This window comes from Rhinoraja longicauda, chromosome 3 (assembly GCF_053455715.1).
Source record: "Rhinoraja longicauda isolate Sanriku21f chromosome 3, sRhiLon1.1, whole genome shotgun sequence".
NCBI classification, from domain to species: Eukaryota; Metazoa; Chordata; class Chondrichthyes; order Rajiformes; family Arhynchobatidae; genus Rhinoraja; species Rhinoraja longicauda.
This window is the reverse complement of record NC_135955.1, coordinates 41,535,898-41,555,086: the sequence shown is the minus strand read 5'-3', so window position 1 is coordinate 41,555,086 and position 19,189 is coordinate 41,535,898. Positions and strand designations below refer to the sequence as shown.

Sequence of the window (19,189 nt, the reverse complement as noted above, 5' to 3'; positions counted from 1 at the left end):
GTCATTCTTCTAAACTCAAGAGAGTACAGGCCCAGTGCTGACAAACGCTCATCATAGGTTAACCTGTTCATTCCTGGGATCATTCTTGTAAACCTCCTCTGGACCCTTCCCAGAGGCAGCAATCCTTCCTCAGATATGGTGCCCAAAAGTGCACACAATATTCCAAATACGGCCTTACCAGCGCCTTATAGAGCCTCCACATTACATCCCTTCTGCTGTTCTCATCTTCGCTCGTTTCAAGATGCTTTATTATCATGCCCTTTATTCTCAAGAGAGTTTGTAGAATGACAGTGCCCTCCATAATGGTTGGGACAAATACCCATCATTTATTTATTTGCCTTTGTACTCCACAATTTGACATTTGTAATGGAAAAAATCACATGTGGTTAAAGTGGACATTGTCAGATTTCAATAAAGGCCATTTTTATACATTTTGGTAGAAATTTCATGTAGAAATTACAGCAGTGTTTATACATGGTCCCCCCCATTTCAGAGCACCATAATGTTTGTGACACATCAATGTCATGTAAATGAAATTAGTCCTGTTTAGTGTTTCGTTGCATATCTTTTGCATGCAATGACTGCTTGAAGTCTGCGATTCATGGACATCACCAGTTGCTGGGTGTCGTCTCTGGTGATGCTCTGCCAGGCCTGTATTGCAGCCATCTTTAGTTTATACTTGTTTTGGTTCAGATCGGGTGATTGACTTGGCCACTCAAGAATTGACCATTTGTTGGCTTTGAAAAACTCGTTTGTTGCTTTAGCAGTATATTTGGGATCGTTGTCTTGCTGTAGAATGAACTGCCGGCCAATGAGCTTTGAGGCAATTGTTTGAACTTGAGCAGATAGGATGTGTGTATACACTTCAGAATTCATTATGCTACTACCATCGGCAATTATATCATCAATGAAGATAAGTGAGCCAGTACCTTCAGCAGCCATACATGCCCAGGCCATAACACCCCCACCACCGTGTTTCACACTTGAGGTGGTATGCTTTGGATCTTGGGCAGTTCCTTCTCTCCTCCATACTTTGCTCTTGCCATCACTCTGATATAAGTTAATCTTCGTCTCATCTGTCCACTAGACCTTTTTCCTGAACTGTGATTGCTCTTTTAAGTACTTCTTGGCAAACTGTAACTTGGCCATCCTATTTTTGCAGCTAACCAGTGGTTTGCATCTTGCAGTGTAGCCTCTGTACTTTTGTTCATGAAGTCTTCTGTGGACAGTAGTCATTGACAAATCCACACCTGAGTCCTGAAGAGTGTTTCTGATCTGTCAGACAGGTGTTTGGGGATTTTTCTTTAATATAGAGATAATTCTTCTGTCATCAGCTGTAGAGGTCTTCCTTGGCCTGCCAGTCCCTTGGAGATTAGTAAGCTCACCAGTGCACTCTTTCTTTTTTTATTGATGTTCCAAACAGTTGATTTTGGTAAGCCTCATGTTTGGCTGATGTCTCAAACAGTTTTATTCTTGTTTCTCTGTTTCATAATGGCTTCTTTGACTTTCATTGACACAACTTTGTTCCTCATGTTGATAAACAGCAATAAAAGTCTCCAAAGGTGATGGAAATTTGGGACACATGGCTGTTTGTAATTGCTCAGGTGTGTTTAATTGCCTCCTGAATGCAGTTATAAGAGAGCTCTCAGCACCAAGGAGGAAAAACTAGGTGCTGAGAGCTCTCATATACCTGAATTAAGGAGGCAATTAAACACACCTGAGCAATTACAAACACCTGTGAAGCCATGTGTCCCAAACATCATGATGCCCTGAAATGGGGGGGGACTATGTATAAACACAGTTGTAATTTCTACATAGTGAAACCAAAATGTATAAAAATGCACTTTAACCACATGTGATTTTTTTTTTCTATCACAAATGTCAAATTGTGGGGTACAGAGGCAAATAAATAAATGATGGGTCTTTGTCCCAAACATTCTGGAGGGCACTGTATGTGTAGCTAAAATCTAGGCAAGATTTTTCTTTGATCGTGGGGACTGAATATAAGAAAACTGGGAGCGATGAGAATGGATATACTGGAGACAACCTTAAATGCAGAGTAAATTGTGTGGTTTCAATTAGGTGTGTTCACTTTCATATCTGTGCATAATGCTTGGTTCAGCAATAGGAAACTCATCTAGAATTTCCTCCGCTTGGATTCTGTTGAGATTTACAATTTGGCTATGTATTTATCATCAAGGAGTTGTTTTTATACTGTTAATTTTAGTTGGACAGGCAGCAGATATTAATGGATTTGCTGGTGTTTGAAATTGAGATGTTTTGTATTGAAACCGGAATGCAAACTCTGCAGGTTAAAGAAATTTGAATGAAATTGCTTAGTCAGCTTACTTTATTGACATGTTAATTGTCTTTTGAAATCATTGTTGAAATTAATAGAAGGTTTATTGTGCATTAGGGAGATTGATGTATGACAATAAACAGATGGACTTTGTATTTAAACAGTATGATCTCACTAAATACATTACAATAGGCTGATAAATCCTCCATAAGAAATGTTCAGCTGCAACTGCATTAAATGGCCCAACAATGATTGAACAACATGCAAGGTTTGCAAAAAATATGTTTTGTCCAGTCTGCATAAAGTAAACCACTATCCATTCCAAAAACATTGGTTATTAACTTTCTTTAATTAAATGGCTTAATTTGGGTCTTACTGGTATCGATGGGTTCAAAAATGTACCAGTCTTGTTATTGCCTGCTCCTACCAATCTCCCCTAGTTCCAACACGAGTGTAAATCTTTTGAGTCAGTTGCAATTGGAAGACTTGGCTCGGTTGCTTGTTTCTTACAGACTGGATATACTCTGCAAAAATGCAAAGTAAATTTCAAAGTGCTGTGATGTTCAATCAAATGGTTGGTAGTCAATTGTATATACTGTATAACAGTTGTGGCATTTTTCTATTTGAGATTCTTTTCTTTCTCGCCAAAAAGGTGGAAGCTGTATAATGTACAACAGACCGACTGCTGAAAAAGTGCAGATGTTGAGGACAATTGTGCAAAAACTGATTCAATTTAGAATTTCCTTCACAATACCACTTACAATAAATGAATTTTAACCACATTCCCTGCTCAGATACAATACAATACAATATATCTTTATTGTCATTGTACAGGGGTACAACGAGATTGGGAATGCGCCTCCCATACTATGCAATAATTTAGTTAATTTAAACAACAGCAACCCAACGAAACAAATTGTAACAGTTTTAAGACAGAATAAAGTGCAAGTAGATCTGTGTCGGATCACTGCGATGTGACCATCCGGCTCAGCAGGACCGGTTCATAGCAGCTATGGCCCTGCGGATGAAGCTGTTCCTGAGTCTGGAGGTGCGGGCGTAGAAGGCCTTGTATCGTCTGCCCGATGGAAGGAGTTTGAACAGACTATTGCAGGGGTGTGAAGAGTCTTTGTGGATGCTGGTGGCTTTTCTGAGGCATCGTGTGTTGTAGATGCCCTCCAAGTCTGGTAGCTGTGTTCCGATGGTCCTCTGAGCTCTATGGACTACCCGCTGGAGAGCTTTCCTTTCTGCCTCCGTGCAGCTAAGGTACCGCACAGGGATGCCATGCGTTAGGATGCTCTCTATGGTGCAGCGGTAGAATGTCGTCAGCAGCTGTTGGGGTAGACCAGACTTTTTCAGTGTTCTTAGGTAGAACAGTCGTTGCTGTGCCTTCTTGACCAGCGCAGCAGTGTTATTGGACCATGTTAGATCCTCCTAAATGCGAGTGCCCAGAAACCTGAAGCTAGACACTCTCTCCACACTGTCCCCATTGATAAAGATAGGGGCATATTCCTCGTTATGTGACCTACGGAAGTTGATGATCAGCTCCTTGGTCTTGGTGGTATTTAGGGACAGGTTGTTATCAGAGCACCAGTCCGCCAGGTTCTGCACCTCCGCTCTGTATTTTGTTTCATCACCGTTGGTGATAAGCCCGATCACCGTTGTGTCGTCTGCAAACTTGACAATGGTGTTGGTGTCGAATGCAGGAACACAGTCGTGTGTGAAGAGGGAGTAGAGCATGGGGCTCAGAACACAGCCCTGTGGTGTGCCGGTACAGGGTGATAGTGGAGGACAGGTGCGGGCCCATTCTCACTGCCTGCGGTCGCTCCAGCAGGAAGTCCAGGATCCAGTCGCATAACGACGAGCTGAGGCCTAGCTGGTGGAGTTTGGTGATGAGCTTGATGGGGATGACCGTGTTGAAGGCGGAGCTGTAGTCTATGAATAGCATCCTCACGTGCATGCCCTGTCTCTCCAGGTGAGTAAGGACAGTGTGAAGAGCCAGAGAGATGGCGTCCTCTGTGGATCTATTTGCCCTGTATGCAAATTGATGTGGGTCCAGTGAGTCAGGGATGCTGGATTTGATGTGTGAGAGGACCAGCCTTTCAAAGCACTTCATGATTATCAGCGTTAGGGCAACCGGACGGTAGTCGTTCAGGTTGGTGATCTATGCTTTTTTTCGTCACCGGTACTATGATAGCCGACTTCAGGCACTTGGGAACCATGGCCAGAGATAACGACAGGTTAAAGATCCTGGTGAATACCTCAGCCAGCTGTTCGGCACAGTCCTTAAGTACCCTTCCTTGAACTCCGTCCGGGCCTGCAGCCTTGCGTGGGTTGACCCTTTGCAGAGCGCGTTGTACCTCCTGTGTGCTCAGTTGCAAGACCAGTCCCTCCGCCTCGGCTGGGGTTCTTCCACTCAAGGTGGTGTTGCCAGTTTCGAAGCGGGCAAAAAAGGTGTTTAGCTCGTTGGTCAGTGTCATATCGCTGTGGGGGCAGGCAGGGCTGCTCTTGTAGCCAGTGATGTCCCTGACACCCTGCCACATGCTTCTGGTGTCCGTGGTGTTGAAGTGGTCTTCCACCCGTTGCCTGTGGGTGTCTTTGGCCCTTTTAATACCTCTGTTCAGGTTTGATCTGGCAACACTGTATGCTGGAGTGTCACCAGATTTAAAGGCATTGTCGCGTGCCCTCAGCAGGTTCTGTACCCCCTTGTTCATCCAGCGTTTCCGGTTTGGGAACATCTTTATTACCTTGTCCTCCGTGACATTCTCCACACAGCAGTTGATGTAGGAGAGCACAGTGGATGTGTATTCCTCCAAGTCTACCTCTGAACCACAGGTCGCCTGTTGTGCAAACAGGTCCCAGTCGGTGCGATCAAAGCAGTCCTGGAGTTGTAGGGTGGCATCCTCGGGCCATATTGTGACCGTCTTTATTGTAGGTTTGGTCTTGCGGATGAGGAGTTTGTATGCGGGCAGTAGAAACAGTGAGAGGTGATCGGATTGTCCCAGGGGTGGGCAGGGGACTGCCTTCTATTCCCTTTGCTCGCTGTGGGGCTGGACTGATCTGCTCTGCAGAAATGGAGCAGAATGTCCTTGAGTTTTTCTGCTGCTCTTAAAGACCCATTCTGCTTGGCCATCTGTACCATCCCAATAAACTTGTAACTAATTCAAGGCTGGGCATGTTGTCTTGCACCAATTTTAATTGGCACAAGAATAGTTTGCTTCCATTCTGGTTTGTGGATTCAGTGGTGTCCACTTAACTAGTTGCTTCTAAATATCAGAAAAGAAAGCCCCATGAAAAAAAACACAATGATGAGAGTTTACTTGAAGGAGGAACATTTTTTTTTGGTATTTCAGGAAGTTCCAGGTAAATAGGTGCAGGAGGAGGCCATTCGGCCCTTCGGGCCAGGTAGTTCCAGTTTTTGATTATTGAAGTGATCGAGGATAGAGGGATTAAATGAATTGTCTAAATGGCTTTCGGAAAGTATTCACAATAACATTCTGACAATCCGCAATTGAGAAATCTCATTGTATAGCATCTGCCACAGGGATGCTGGTTCTTCAGCTCACTCTGACACATGGGGGGGGGTCCAGTTTCAGTGTTCCCTTTAAATCTAAAAGATTGCTGGAAAATATTATTCCAATATCTAAATATTACAAAAACTCATCTTGTATGTATGTCTGTTCCCGAAATACAGCCAAAACGGTACATGATAGCACAACAATTTTAGGCCCACCTAGGCTGTGGTGTGCAATATCAGGTTTCGTTCAAATTGTTGTTATATTTTAAAACTTTAATAAATCGCTCCCACTTGCCATGCCCGTGTGCCTGCGCAGTAATACCTCCGTGTTAAACGTCACAATGGGAACCCAAGGGGGTCATATATGAGATTGCCATTTTGATCTAATACGACGTCACAACGGGGGAGGGTTTCCCAGCCCGGCGGCAGCGCGCCTGTGTGGCAGCACCGGGAGGACTGGCACCCGTCTCGGCGTGCCCCACGCCTGACCTTCCTCCTGTGGTGCAGCGCGGCGGCAGAGAGAAGGTGAAAGAAGATGGCCGGCGGCAGAACGAATATACGGCAGCGCCTTAAGGCTGCTCTCCCGTTGCTGGCCGCCCGGGGCCGGGGTGAGTGGCTCCCTCTCCCCTTCCCTCTCCCAACCCCCCCCCCCACCCCGCCGCTTCCCACTCCTCACTGCCCAGTGTCCGCGTCCACCCTTTGCCGTGCTCCCCCTGCTTGCGGTGATGGGTGTTGAGGCAGCGGCCATGGGCGTGCAGATCTTCCAGGAGTACATGGAGAAACACTGCGCCAGTGCCGTGGTGCCGATGGAGCGGCAGAAGCTGGCCCGTGGCAGCCTGGTGGGTGGAGGCCTCAACTGGCCGCCGCATAGCCCGCTCCGCCTGCTGCTCGGTTACTAAAGAACCTTTAATAACAATGGGACCCCACGGGTCGTCTAGTTATTTTTAAAAGTCTGCCGGAGTATTAAGAGAGATAACATCTGATCGTGTGAGATATCTGCTAGTCTGGCACCATCAAGGACCCGAATATACCGAATTGTTGATTTCATTTTATTCTGTTAGGCTGCTACAAAATGACCTGTCCGCAGCAGTAACAACATGTATTTAAAACTCTTTTGAGTAGGACATGTTGAATGGCCTGGAGAATGACTTATTAGTTTACATTAATGTTCAGAATGCAATTTCAAAAATTTGAATATGGAAGAGAAAAATGTATTTTAGCAGCGAGGAGAAATGGAGAAAAAATCTAGACTAGTGGTTTAAATCGGTAGACATGTGCAAAACAAAATTTAATCTTGTGAAGCGATGAGTTTTGGTTTGATAGGCTTAAGTTAGAGGAGTAGTAGGCAGCCGTTTAGCCCAAAAATCAGTAAGATCATAATTGAAGTGAACGTTCCCTCGGTCCCACTTTTTTGCTGATTACTCATATCCCCATAGGTTAAAAATCTGGGTTTTGTTTTGGCCTTGGAACATATCCTATGATTTGGCCTCTTGTTTTGGGGTGAAGAAATCTGAAGATTCATAGTCCAATGCGAAGACATTATTTTCCTACTCTTGAAGTAGCCAATCCTTTTCCTACTCTTGAAGTAGGGAATCCCTTATTCTGAAATTATGTCAGTTTATCCATAATGCTCCATTAGGATCCATGGGTAAACATCCTCTCAGCATTTACCATGTCAATCCCTCTTCACAGTCTGAAGAAGGGTCTCGACCCAAAACATCACCCATTCCTTCTCACCAGAGATGCTGCCTTTCCTACTGAGTTACTCCAGCATTTTGTGTCTACCTTTGATTTAAACTAGCATCTGCAGTTCTTTCCTACACTCCTTCACAGTCTCATGTCTCAAAGATATCACCTCCCATTCTACTAAATTCCAACTGGTACAATCCCAACTTACTTAACCTTTCCTCAAACACAACTTGTTTCAGCCTATTGAATCTTCTAAGTTGTTTCCAAGGAAACGTAGAACACTCTGCTGGTGGAGCAAAAATCTACAGGTACTGTCAGTATGAAAGCAAAATTCAAGTGTTGTACTCCAATCTAGAGATCTCTTTTTCAGTTTCCTTTGTCCTCATTTCTCCTTCCACCAGCCCTCACTTCCATCTCCAGCCTAAGTATTAGGCTTTGATGTGATTATATTAATCCTTATGATTAACTGCTGATTCTGATCTTGAAAGTTCCATCCTTGGGTGAGGCTTCTGCTTCATTTCTCTGTGCTCAACAAAATGCTTTTCTTCAGCTGCCTTTGCCTCTGTTGGTAAAAAACGACGCTGTGCTGAATAAAATATAAACTAATAATATGCAAGCACCAAGTCATTCAAATAGATTGAAAATCAAATGAAAACTGATACTGACAAAGGATCATTGACCTGATATGTTAATTTTGTTTCTCTTCTCACAAAGCTGTGGCCTGACCAGCTGAGTATACACAGTATTTTCTTTTTTTCTGTTACCAGCATAGTTTTGATAGTTTTTATGTTTGAAGTCGGTTGTATCTAAATCTAGAAATTAGCTGGCTGAATTGCATTGTAATCACCCCTTCAAGCCCAGCCCACCAACTACAACTGTTCGTTTACTCTATACATTTTACCTTTGATTAAACCAAACTTTGGGAACAGAGTAAGGTGGGGGTTGATAGGAAAGACACAACCTGATTAATTAAAATTTCCAATCAAAGTATAATTTTGCTTTTTTTATCTTGCAGATCTGAGAAAAGACCAGTTCTGACATTTCCTCCCAGATTCCAAAAGGAGCTCCAAATGCATTTGGCAAAAAACCTTTCAATTGAACAAAATGGTATGTACTTTTTTTAATGATCATAATTATGGTAATGTTGCTGTTGGTAATGCAAGCTTCCTTTTTGTATTTGATTTTGTATCAGAATTATGTAGACATTTTGTAATGCGCATGCAATGTGAATACTGTTGGTAGTTAATTGACATGCTGTGGAATATTATTTAGAACAACTCCTATACAACACTCTTCATTATGTCATTGTTTAGAATATTTCATGAATGTCCTTTCCCTGGCGTGTTTAATTCTCTAGCTTCTATAACCTTTACACGATTAGTTCAATTTTATAAAGGGAAATGACCAGATTAAATGAATGAAGATAGACACAAAAAGCTGGAGTAACTCAGCGGGACAGGCAGCATCTCTGGAGAGAAGGAATGGGTAATGTTTTGGGTCGAGACCCTTCTTCAGACTCGACTTGAAACGTCACACATTCCCTCTCTCCAGCGATGCTGCCTGTCCCGCTGAGTTACTCCAGCTTTTTGTGTCTATCTTTGGTTTAAACCAGCATCTGCAGTTCCTTCCTATAGATTAAATGTTTGGGCAGGGTTGTGTCAAATTGATTCTAATACAGGCAAATGTGAATTCATGAGAATGTCCGTGTGACCTGTGCCCCAGTGAATTAGTGTGTGGAGATCTATCGCCCAGTGAGTGTCAGATTGTAGAACTGTACTCCAGTAAGCTCCTGCCTGAAACACATTGTCAATACTGTAATGTGTTGATGAATGTGGAACTGTATCCCAGGGAGATTCGGTGGGCATTTTAATTCAGGGTCACAGAGGCAGTGATATTCCTAGCAGTTTGCAACAGTTTTCTGTCACAAAGTCCATCTGACACTGGGGAGGGTGAAGTAGATTCTGGGGGTCTGTTTTAAATTTAAATTGTTGGATATCACAATCAGAAATGAGTGGAGGGAATGGTGTGTGCATGTGTGCAGATCATGCATAAATTGATGTCTTACTGGAAATGATAATGGCAAAAGGATGAGAGGAAGCAAAAGGAAAGCAGAGGAGAAGGAGAGTAGCAAACAAGTTTATCTGTGGAAAAGGTAGCCGGACTTCAATAGAGGGGGAGAAAATGGTTGTTGTCCTTTAAATCAGAGTGCCATTCAATAAAAAGACTTTGATACTTGGCTATTGCACATCAGTGGGAAAACAGAACTTTTTTTTCCAAATTGTCATGTCAATTGTTAGGTGGGGATAACATTTTGCAAAACTGGCGTGCACAGCTTACAATTCTGTGGACACTTCATTACACTTATGTGAGAGCATCCATTCCAAGTGTTTATTTGTTTTCTCCATAAGATACTCCAAAGACATACAGGTTTGTAGGTTAATTGGATGGTAAATGTTATAATTGTCCCTAGTATGTGTAGGATAGTGTTAATATGCGAGGATCATTGGTCGGCGCGGACCCGGTTGGCCGAGGGGCCTGTTTCTGCGCTGTATCTCTAAACTAAATTAAACTACTTAATCATGGTCAATATTTCACTGCATCCTTTGTTGTTCGTAAACAATTATCTATATCTTAAAATTTTTAATGATAAATGCAGCAACTTTGAACAGTTTAATGTGTCCATTTTAATAAACTATCAAGTAATTAGAACATATTTGCAAAACTATGAAAAGATTTTCATTTTCAAGAGGTGTTTTTCTCCTTTTACTGAAAGAATGGATGAGTAATGTACTCCCACGTCGCATCTTATTTCAAATAGCTATAATCTATTCTTTTGCCTTTAAAAATGATTAATGTGCATTGTAGTTATTAATACAATGAATGGAAATCAATTATGCTAGAATGGGACTCTAGCATAAAGTGAAAATGCTCCATTTCTTGCAATGGACAACTACTGGTACACAGTGATTAACTGTAATTCCTGGAGCTGCACTCTGCAACTAGTTGCACCTCTAACCATCCTGTACAACACCAGCTGTTATCAATTAATTTGGAAAATTGCCCAGATTTTTGCTTTTTCCTAAAAGTAGGGCAAATACAGTCTGGGTAGCTATCCCCAGTCAGTTTACTCCCAATCAATACAGTCCGACATTGTTTACACACCAATAGCCCACTAGAAATGATGCCCAGTTTGAGTTTTACCAGGTTTGGATCCAAACCTCATCACAGCCTCAGCATGAACATGGATCATAGAGCAGAATTCTAGAGGTGAAAGTAACCACCTTTGTCAAAAGTAGCACCCGAATGAGTATTAAAACAGAAGACAATACATTTTAAAGAGAAAACACTTTTAATTTGAAGTCAAACCTGAATGTTTTTGGAGGTCAATCATCCCAGTTTTTGGCATCCCTGCAGTTCTTGGGGAATTGACCTAAAGTCAATTATATTTAACTATTTTATCAATGATCATCTCTCATGAGATTAGAGGCAAGAATGTTTACAGATTTCACTGTTCAATTTCACTTGAACATCACAGCAAATGAAGTAGTCCATGCCTACTTGCTGCAAGACCAAAATAACATTTGGGCAAGTACTGATAAACAACATGTAACATTCATCCTGGAGATGTGTTGGGTAATGACCAGCTTCAACAAGACAGAATCTAACATTCAATGCAATTGAAAGTTATCAATGACATTCCATGCCATTACTATTATCGCAACTTAAATATTCTGCAAGTTGTCATTGATCAGTTACAAATGCAATGACATCAAAAATAGGTCAAGGGTTTCCAGCTATTGCAGCTCCAGGCCACTCCATCTACAGGGCACATGTCAGGAGTGCAATGGGCTACACCCTACTTGTCTGGATCAGTGCATTGTCCTGGGTGATGTTGAGCTTCTTGAGAGATGCTGGCAGAATAGCCTGGTTGATGGTCACCTCATCAATCACCCAAAACATTAATTTCTTCCAGAACCAGTCCATGGTGGTGCAGAATATACTGTACCATCAAAAAAGTACACTACAATTAAACTGAAGTAGAAATTGTTACATTAAGAACATTATGGTGGGCAATAAATGTTAACCTACCAGTGACACTCGGATCCTAGAAAATAAAAATCATAAACTAAGATAACACAATGACCATTTATAACGCACATCAGAATGTTGTAAAGTGCTTTGCAGCCATGAATTGTTTTGGAAGTGTAAGAATGTAGCAGGTAATTGGCTCATACCTCAGTAAATAGTGATGGCACATTTTTCTGATTATAGAAACATAGAAAATAGGTGCAGGAGGAGGCCTTTCGAGCCAGCACCGCCATTCATTGTGATCATGGCTGATCATCCACAATCAGTAACCCGTGCCCACCTTCTCCCCATATCCCTTGATTCCACTAGTCCCTAGAGCTCTATCCAACTCTCTCTCAAATCCATCCTTTGATTTGGCCTCCATTGCCCTCTGTGGCAGAGAATTCCACAAATTCACAATTCTCTGGGTGAAAACGTTCCTTCTCACCTCTGTTTTAAATGGCCTCACCTTTATTCTAAGACTGTGGCCCCTGGTCTGGACTCCCCCAACATTGGGAACATTTTTCCTGCATCTAGCTTGTCCAGTTCTTTTATAATTTTATATGTCTCATAAGATCCCCTCTCATCCTTCTAAACTCCAGTGAACACATAGAAACATAGAAAATAGGTGCAGGAGTAGGCCATTCGGCCCTTCGAGCCTGCACCGCCATTCAATATGATCATGGCTGATCATCCAGCTCAGTAACCTGTACCTGCCTTCTCTCCATACCCTAGTCTTTTCAATCTTCCCTCATATGACAGTCCCGCCATCCCAGGGATCAATCTCGTGAACCTACGTTGCACTGCCTCAATTACAAGGATGTCCTTCCTCAAATTAGGAGACCAAAACTGTACACAATACCCCAGATGTGGTCTTACCAGGGCCCTATACAACTGCAGAGAACCTCTTTACTCCTATACTGAAATCCTCTCATTATGAAGGTGAACATGCCATTAGCTTTCTTCACTGCCTGCTGTACCTGCACATCAACTTTCAGTGACTGGTGTACGAGGACACCAAGGTCTCGTTGCATTTCCCCTTTACCTAATCTGACACCATTGAGATAATAATCTGCCTCCTTATTTTTGCCACCAAAGTGGATAACCTCACATTTATCTATATTATACTGCATCTGCCATGCATCTGCCCATTCACTCAACCTATCCAGGTCACCCTGCAACCTCCTAACATTCTCTTTGCAGTTCACACTGCCACACAGCTTTGTGTCATCTGCAAACTTGCTAGTGTTGCTTCTAATTCCTTCATCCAAATCATTAATATATATGGTGAATAGTTGAGGCCCCAACACAGAGCCTTGTGGCAGGCACTCCACTCGCCACTGCCTGCCGTTCTGAAAAGGACCCGTTTACTCCTACTCTATGCTTCCTGTCTGCCAACCAATTCTCTATCTATGTCAACACTCTACCCCCAATACCATGTGCTCCCGTGTGGGACCTTATTGTGATGTTTGATGGACTGTGTGGGGTGGGAGGACCCGTTGTTCCTCCCGTTTGATGGACTGTGTAGGGTGGGAAGACCCGTTGCTCCTCCCGTGCAGCAGGTGGTGCTGCACAGGACAAAGGGAGATGTTTTGTACATAGTTATCTAGGCTGTACACAGTGTTGAGTGTGCAGTCGATTGTGGGGTGGCAGCCATTTTTAGTTGTCTTGCTGCCAGCATTGAGTTACTGTAATAAAGACCTCTATTGTACCTTGATGACTCGCAAAGTTTCATACAGACATAGAACAAGAATACGAAAGTGGTGTCAGGAACGGGAGACTTCGGATTGTGTCCAAAGACCCAGATAAGAGCCTATTTTTGATTTTTTTTAAAAAACATGTCTCGGCAATTCGATCGTTTCGATCGCGAGCGAGAAAGGTGGTCGTATTTAATGTGCGCTGAGTTTTATTTTGAAAGTATGGGAATTTCGACTGACCTGAGAAAGAAGGCTCTCTTGTGTTCATCAATGTCTCCAGAAACTTTTGCACTACTTCAAAATTTACTTACAGAAGAAGTAACTGAAGTTTCATATGCTGAAATCACAACGGCTTTGCAGATGCATTATGAAGAAAGTCGAAATTTCCTCGCAGCTCGCCTTCAATTTCTACCGGACGGTGCAATAGGAAGGGCAATCTATCACCAAATTTCTTGCCAAACTTCGCGCCAAGGCAAAGGCATTTGATTTTAATGCTCAATGCTGCGAAAAGTGCCAAGACAATGCAATGCGGGATAGACTGGTCATGGGCTGCAGGCACGCATTTATCCAGCAGGCGATTCTCAAGGAATCACCCTCAAGAGGTGCATACAGTTCGTCAGACTCGTTCGCGACGCCAGAAACCATTTGATCGACCCAGAGCAAATCCGGAGAAGGAGGGGCAGTGTCAGAAGAGCCGAGGCCCTGTGGGGGGAGGATTGAAACCCTGCTACCGGTGCGGCTCGACTGCTCATCATCACGTGAGTGCCTGTATATCAATTCCGTTTGTTATGCCTGTTACCGAAAAGGTCATCTCCAGGCAGTGTGTCAATCCGTAAGAAAGCGGAGAAAGAAGCACTGGCGATCGTGTTTGGTGTCCGGAAGTTCCACCAATATTTGAGTGGCCGACATTTCCTGCTCATCACCGAACACAAGCCACTGTTGACTATAAGAAAATAACTGCAGATGCTGGCACAAATCGATTAGATCAGTCTGAAGAAGGGTCTCGACCCGAAACGTCACCCATTCCTTCTCTCCCGAGATGCTGCCTGACCTGCTGAGTTATTCCAGCATTTTGTGAATAAATCCACTGTTGACTATTTTCAGTCCTGAGAAAAGTTTGCCTGTCATGACGTTGCAGCTTCTACAACGTTGGGCCCTGATCATGATGGGATATAATTACCGCATCATTTACCGACAGTCTGCCGAGCATGCCAATGCCGATGCACTGTCTCATCTACCGATTGGACCCGACCTGACGTTCGATAAAGAGGAGGCAATTATGGAAATTGAGACGGACGTGAACTTGCTCAACACGCGGGTCATCGCCGATTTCCCCGTCTCCGCAAGGACGGTTGCCAACTATATGAGCACAGACCCCATTTTGTCGAAGGTATGACATTTTGTCACTCAGGGGTGGCCGGACAGTCCTAAGCTGGACAAGAAATTCTGCTCATTCCAGAATGCGCAAACCGAAATCTCCTCAAAGGATGGCATTCTGCTCCGCTACTGCCGAGTGATCATTCCGACGGAACTGCGATCGCCAATTCTGAAAATGTTGCACAAGACACTCATTGGAATTGTGCGAATGAAGGCGCTCGCCCACATGCATGTGTGGTGGCCGAATATCGAGGCCGATATAGCCGACCACTGCAAGGACTGCACACCATATGACGATGCAGTGCTGAATTCGCCGGAAAAGACCTCCCCATGGCCCGTCCCCGACCAACCATGGCAGCGAATCCACATAGATTTTGCCGGACCGTTCCTGGAGGACATGTGGCTGGTCGTCATGGACGCCCATTTGAAATGGCCACATGTTATCCAAATGAATAAATATCCAACCACCAAAGCAACCACTTCTGCGCTTGACGATTTATTTGCCTTTTGGGGATTTGCCCTTAACAAACGTAAGCGACAATGGATCCCAATTTGCCTCGCAAATGTTCAGTAACTGGTCCAAACATCACTCAATCGTGCATCTGACATCAGCACCTTTTCATCCACCCTCAAATGGTGAGGCAGAGCGGCTCGTCGCCGTTTTCAAGCAAGCCGTGAAATGCGCTGTAGAAATTGAAAAGAAATCAAAACAATTGGCATGGCGCGATTTCTTACAGCAGTATCGAACCGTTCCAAACTCCACTACCGGTCGAACGCCAGCGGAGATGATGCTCGGACGTCAAGTGCGCTCTCCCCTATCAGTTTTGAACCCGACCCATAACTCTAACACGGCGCGCACTCAGCCAACGAAGTCGAAAAAGTCCAAATTCGACATTGGCGACTACATATATTATCGTAATTATACGACCAGGCGAAACAAATGGTGCGCTGGCAGGATCATGGCTCACATTGGAACCAAAATGTACACCGTCCAAGGACAAGAAGGACATTGCCGACGGCATGATGGCCAATTAAGAAGCCGCGTTCCTCCAGCGAAGACTGCGCAGAGCCTGACCAGAACCAAGCAGTCGGACACCCCGGTGCCAAATCGTGTGGACACTGGAGTGCCTGATTTGCCCCTCCGCTGGCTTGACGAAGTTCCACCAGACGAACTCCCCGCCAATCTGCCTGTGGTCCTTCGTCGATCGACACGTTGCAATCATGGTACTCCCCCAAGGCGACTCATTCAGGAATAGAGACGTTCAAACTGGAAAGGGGGAATGTGATGTTTGATGGACTGTGTGGGGTGGGAGGACCCGTTATTCCTCCCGTGCAGCAGGTGGCACTGCACAGGACAAAGGGAGATGTTTTGTACATAGTTATCGTGGTTGTACACTGTGGGGTGGCAGCTATTTTTAGTTGTCTTGCTGCCAGCATTGAGTTACTGTAATAAAGACTTCTGTTGTACCTTGAAGACTTGCAAAGTTTCATACAGACTTAGAACAAGAACACGAAACATCAAAGGCTTTCTGAAAGCCGAGATATACTACGTCCACTGGCTCCCCTTCATCCATTTTACTTGTCACATCCTCAAAAAATTCCAGAAGATTAGTCAAGCATGATTTCCCTTTCATAAATCCATGCTGACTTTGACTTATCCTTTTACTGCTATCCAAATGCACCGTATTACCTCTTTAATAATTGACTCCAGCATCTTCCCCACCACAGATGTCAGGCTAACTGGTCTGTAATTCCCCGTTTTCTCTCTCGCTCCTTTCTTGAAAAGTGGGATAACATTAGCTATCCTCCAATCCACAGGAACTGATCCTGAATCTATTGAACATTAGAAAATGCGTCCACTATTTCTAGAGCCACTCAATTATGGTTGAGTGTTAACTATTAGGTAGGATATTACCTCTTCACGGTACATTTTTTGTGATATTACATGCGGGTACAGTGTACCTACTACACCTCTTTAAACATTATTTTGTTTTTTGGCCATCTGACACATATTTATTAATATGAGCACTGGCACCTTTTTGAGTAAAAAACAAAGGCACTGCTTTTTCACTTTCAAAATAACTCAATGGAATTTTTGGTATCTACCAAAAGAGGCAAAAGAGTGTACAATTAACATCTTGTTGAAAAGATGACAGTTTGGTACTCATTTCAGACAATACTGACTTGACACTGTAATATTTCTCCTTTTCCTGGGGTTAGAATGGAACTCAATACATTCTGGCTGTGAAGCTAATTTGATCAGTAGGACATGGCTCACGTGGCAGAGCATAGTCACATGATTGAAATAACTTCTGAATTTTGAATAGAATGAGATTGTAAGGATATCATGAAAATAAGCTATGACACTCATTCATGATACACATCTTCTATAAAGTTTAATACATATTTATTCATATTTTACTTCTTTTACATTAAATGCTTTGAAACCTCACGTCCCAAGGGCACAGTCTATGTCTATTTTTGAATATACCATAACCATTGAATTGCTAACAGACCCCATTCTTAGCTATACAAATGGATCATAAATTCAGAATAACTGCAGTTAGTTTAATCTGAGGTGGAATAGTATCAATTCTAAATTGAGATTGTACAAAATTGGATTGTATTTTCTGAAGTGTTGGAGGCTGAGGGGGTGACTTGATAGAAATATATCAAATTATGAGCAATGTTGACAGGGGAGATAGTCTGGTTATTTACCAGGATGGAATTATCAAATACTAGAAGACATAGCTGAGACCTGGTATGTTTTTAGAGTTTTAGGTGCCTGCAACATGCTGCTGGGAAGTGATGGAAATGGATATGATAGCAACATTTAAGGTGCATTTGGACCTACGTGAACAGGCAGGGATTTGAGGGATCGAGACCACATGCAGACAGATATGCAATTTAAATTGGCGTCATGGTCGGCACAGACTTTGTGGACCAATGGATCTATTTCTGTGCTCTACTGTTCTATGTTGTGTTTTTGAGTGTCCACAAATTCTCAAACATGAAAAATGTGTTCATTTTTTTAATTCCCCTGTGACATTAGGAGACATAACTGGATATTTACAGACCACTGGCCCAAGCCTTCCTCCAACTCTTTGTTCTTCCACAAATGTTTCATGTGCTGCCATTTCCAATAAGTTATCTTTTCTGGCTAGTGTGATTTTGTTGGCGCCTCATTTTTAGCATTGTATTACTGCTGGTATACATGTATCATTAAAACAGGTTAGGTCTCCTTTATTGGGAATGGGGAATTGAGATTCTGCTGCTGCTGATACCCACAAGACCTCATCGTTGGCCTGTTAACAGCTTCTGAATCTAACTCGTCAAAACAGCTCAGTGGTAGTTCCGCACAACCTAATGGAAAGTGTCTTCCATGCAAGGATAGAATTTAATCCCCATCAAGGATTGTGTAGTTTAATGAACTGCGAATTCTGTCATAGACATGCATTTGAACTGCTAGGAAGAGGTGAAATGTGTAGAAAGGAACTGCAGATACTGGTTTACGCAGAAGATAGACACAAAAAGCAGGAGTAACTCAGCAGGCCAGGAAGCATCTCTGGAGAAAAGGAATACGTGACATTTCAAGTTGAGACAATTCTTAAGACTGAAGTCTGAAGAAGGATCTCGACCCGAAACGTCACCTATTTTTTTTTCTCCAGAGATGCTGTCGGACCCGCTGAGTTACTCCAGCTTTTTATCTATTTAAGGTTGAGGTGAAGTTGATTTTACCTTCGCTGTGGTCTACGCAATATCTGCCTTGGTCTGCAGTCACCGTGGGAAGGATATGAAGTTTTGGAGCGGATATTCAGCAGGATGTTAGCTGGATTGGAGTGCATTAGCTATAAGGAGAGGATGCCAAACTTGGATTTTTTTCTCTGGAGTGTCGGAGGCTGAGGAGACCAGATAGAAGTATATAAAGTTATGAGAGGCATAGATGGGTATATCATAGATAGATTGTCTTTTCCCAGGGGTGTTATGTCAAATATGGAGACAGTCAGACAGACACATGTCATACAGCACAAAACAAGCACTTCGGCCCTACTTGCACATGCTGACTAAGATGCCCTGTCTAAACTCGTCCCACCTGCCCACATTTGGCCCATATCTCACTAAGCCTTTATAATCCATGTTTGTATCCAAGTATCTATTGAATATTGTTTTAGTACCTGCTTCAACTACCTCCTCTGGCAACTCGGTCCACATAGCTACTATCCCTTGTAAAAACCCTTGTGAAAAGATTGCCCCCCCTCCGCCGGTTCCTATTAAATCTTCCCCCTTCAACCTAAACCCAAGTCCTCTGGTTCATGATTCTCCTACACTGGGTAGAAGTTTGTGCATTCACCCTATCTATTCCCCCTCATGATCTTTTACATCTCTATAAAATCACACACTGATAGTAGACTGCTATTTGAGTAGTCTATGGGGCACCTTGCCCAATTCATGTACAGCTCTCCTGATGTTCGTAAAGATGAGTTTGAGTGCACCTATGTCCATATCTGTTGCCCTATCCATATTGGATTTATTCATGTTTTGCTG

At 43.2% G+C, this 19,189-nt stretch overlaps 1 protein-coding gene across 4 annotated transcripts in view; it reads left to right on the top strand.

The window, feature by feature from the left end:
* The window catches only part of LOC144591957 (tudor domain-containing protein 7-like), a 131,957-nt gene that overhangs the window by 30,676 nt on the left and 82,092 nt on the right, over positions 1 to 19,189 (top strand). For all 4 annotated transcript variants that reach the window (XM_078396025.1, XM_078396022.1, XM_078396023.1 and 1 more), the window contains exon 5: positions 8,518 to 8,609. In XM_078396025.1, coding sequence (XP_078252151.1) covers positions 8,518 to 8,609 — 92 coding nt within the window. The remainder of the gene's footprint in view (positions 1 to 8,517; positions 8,610 to 19,189) is intronic.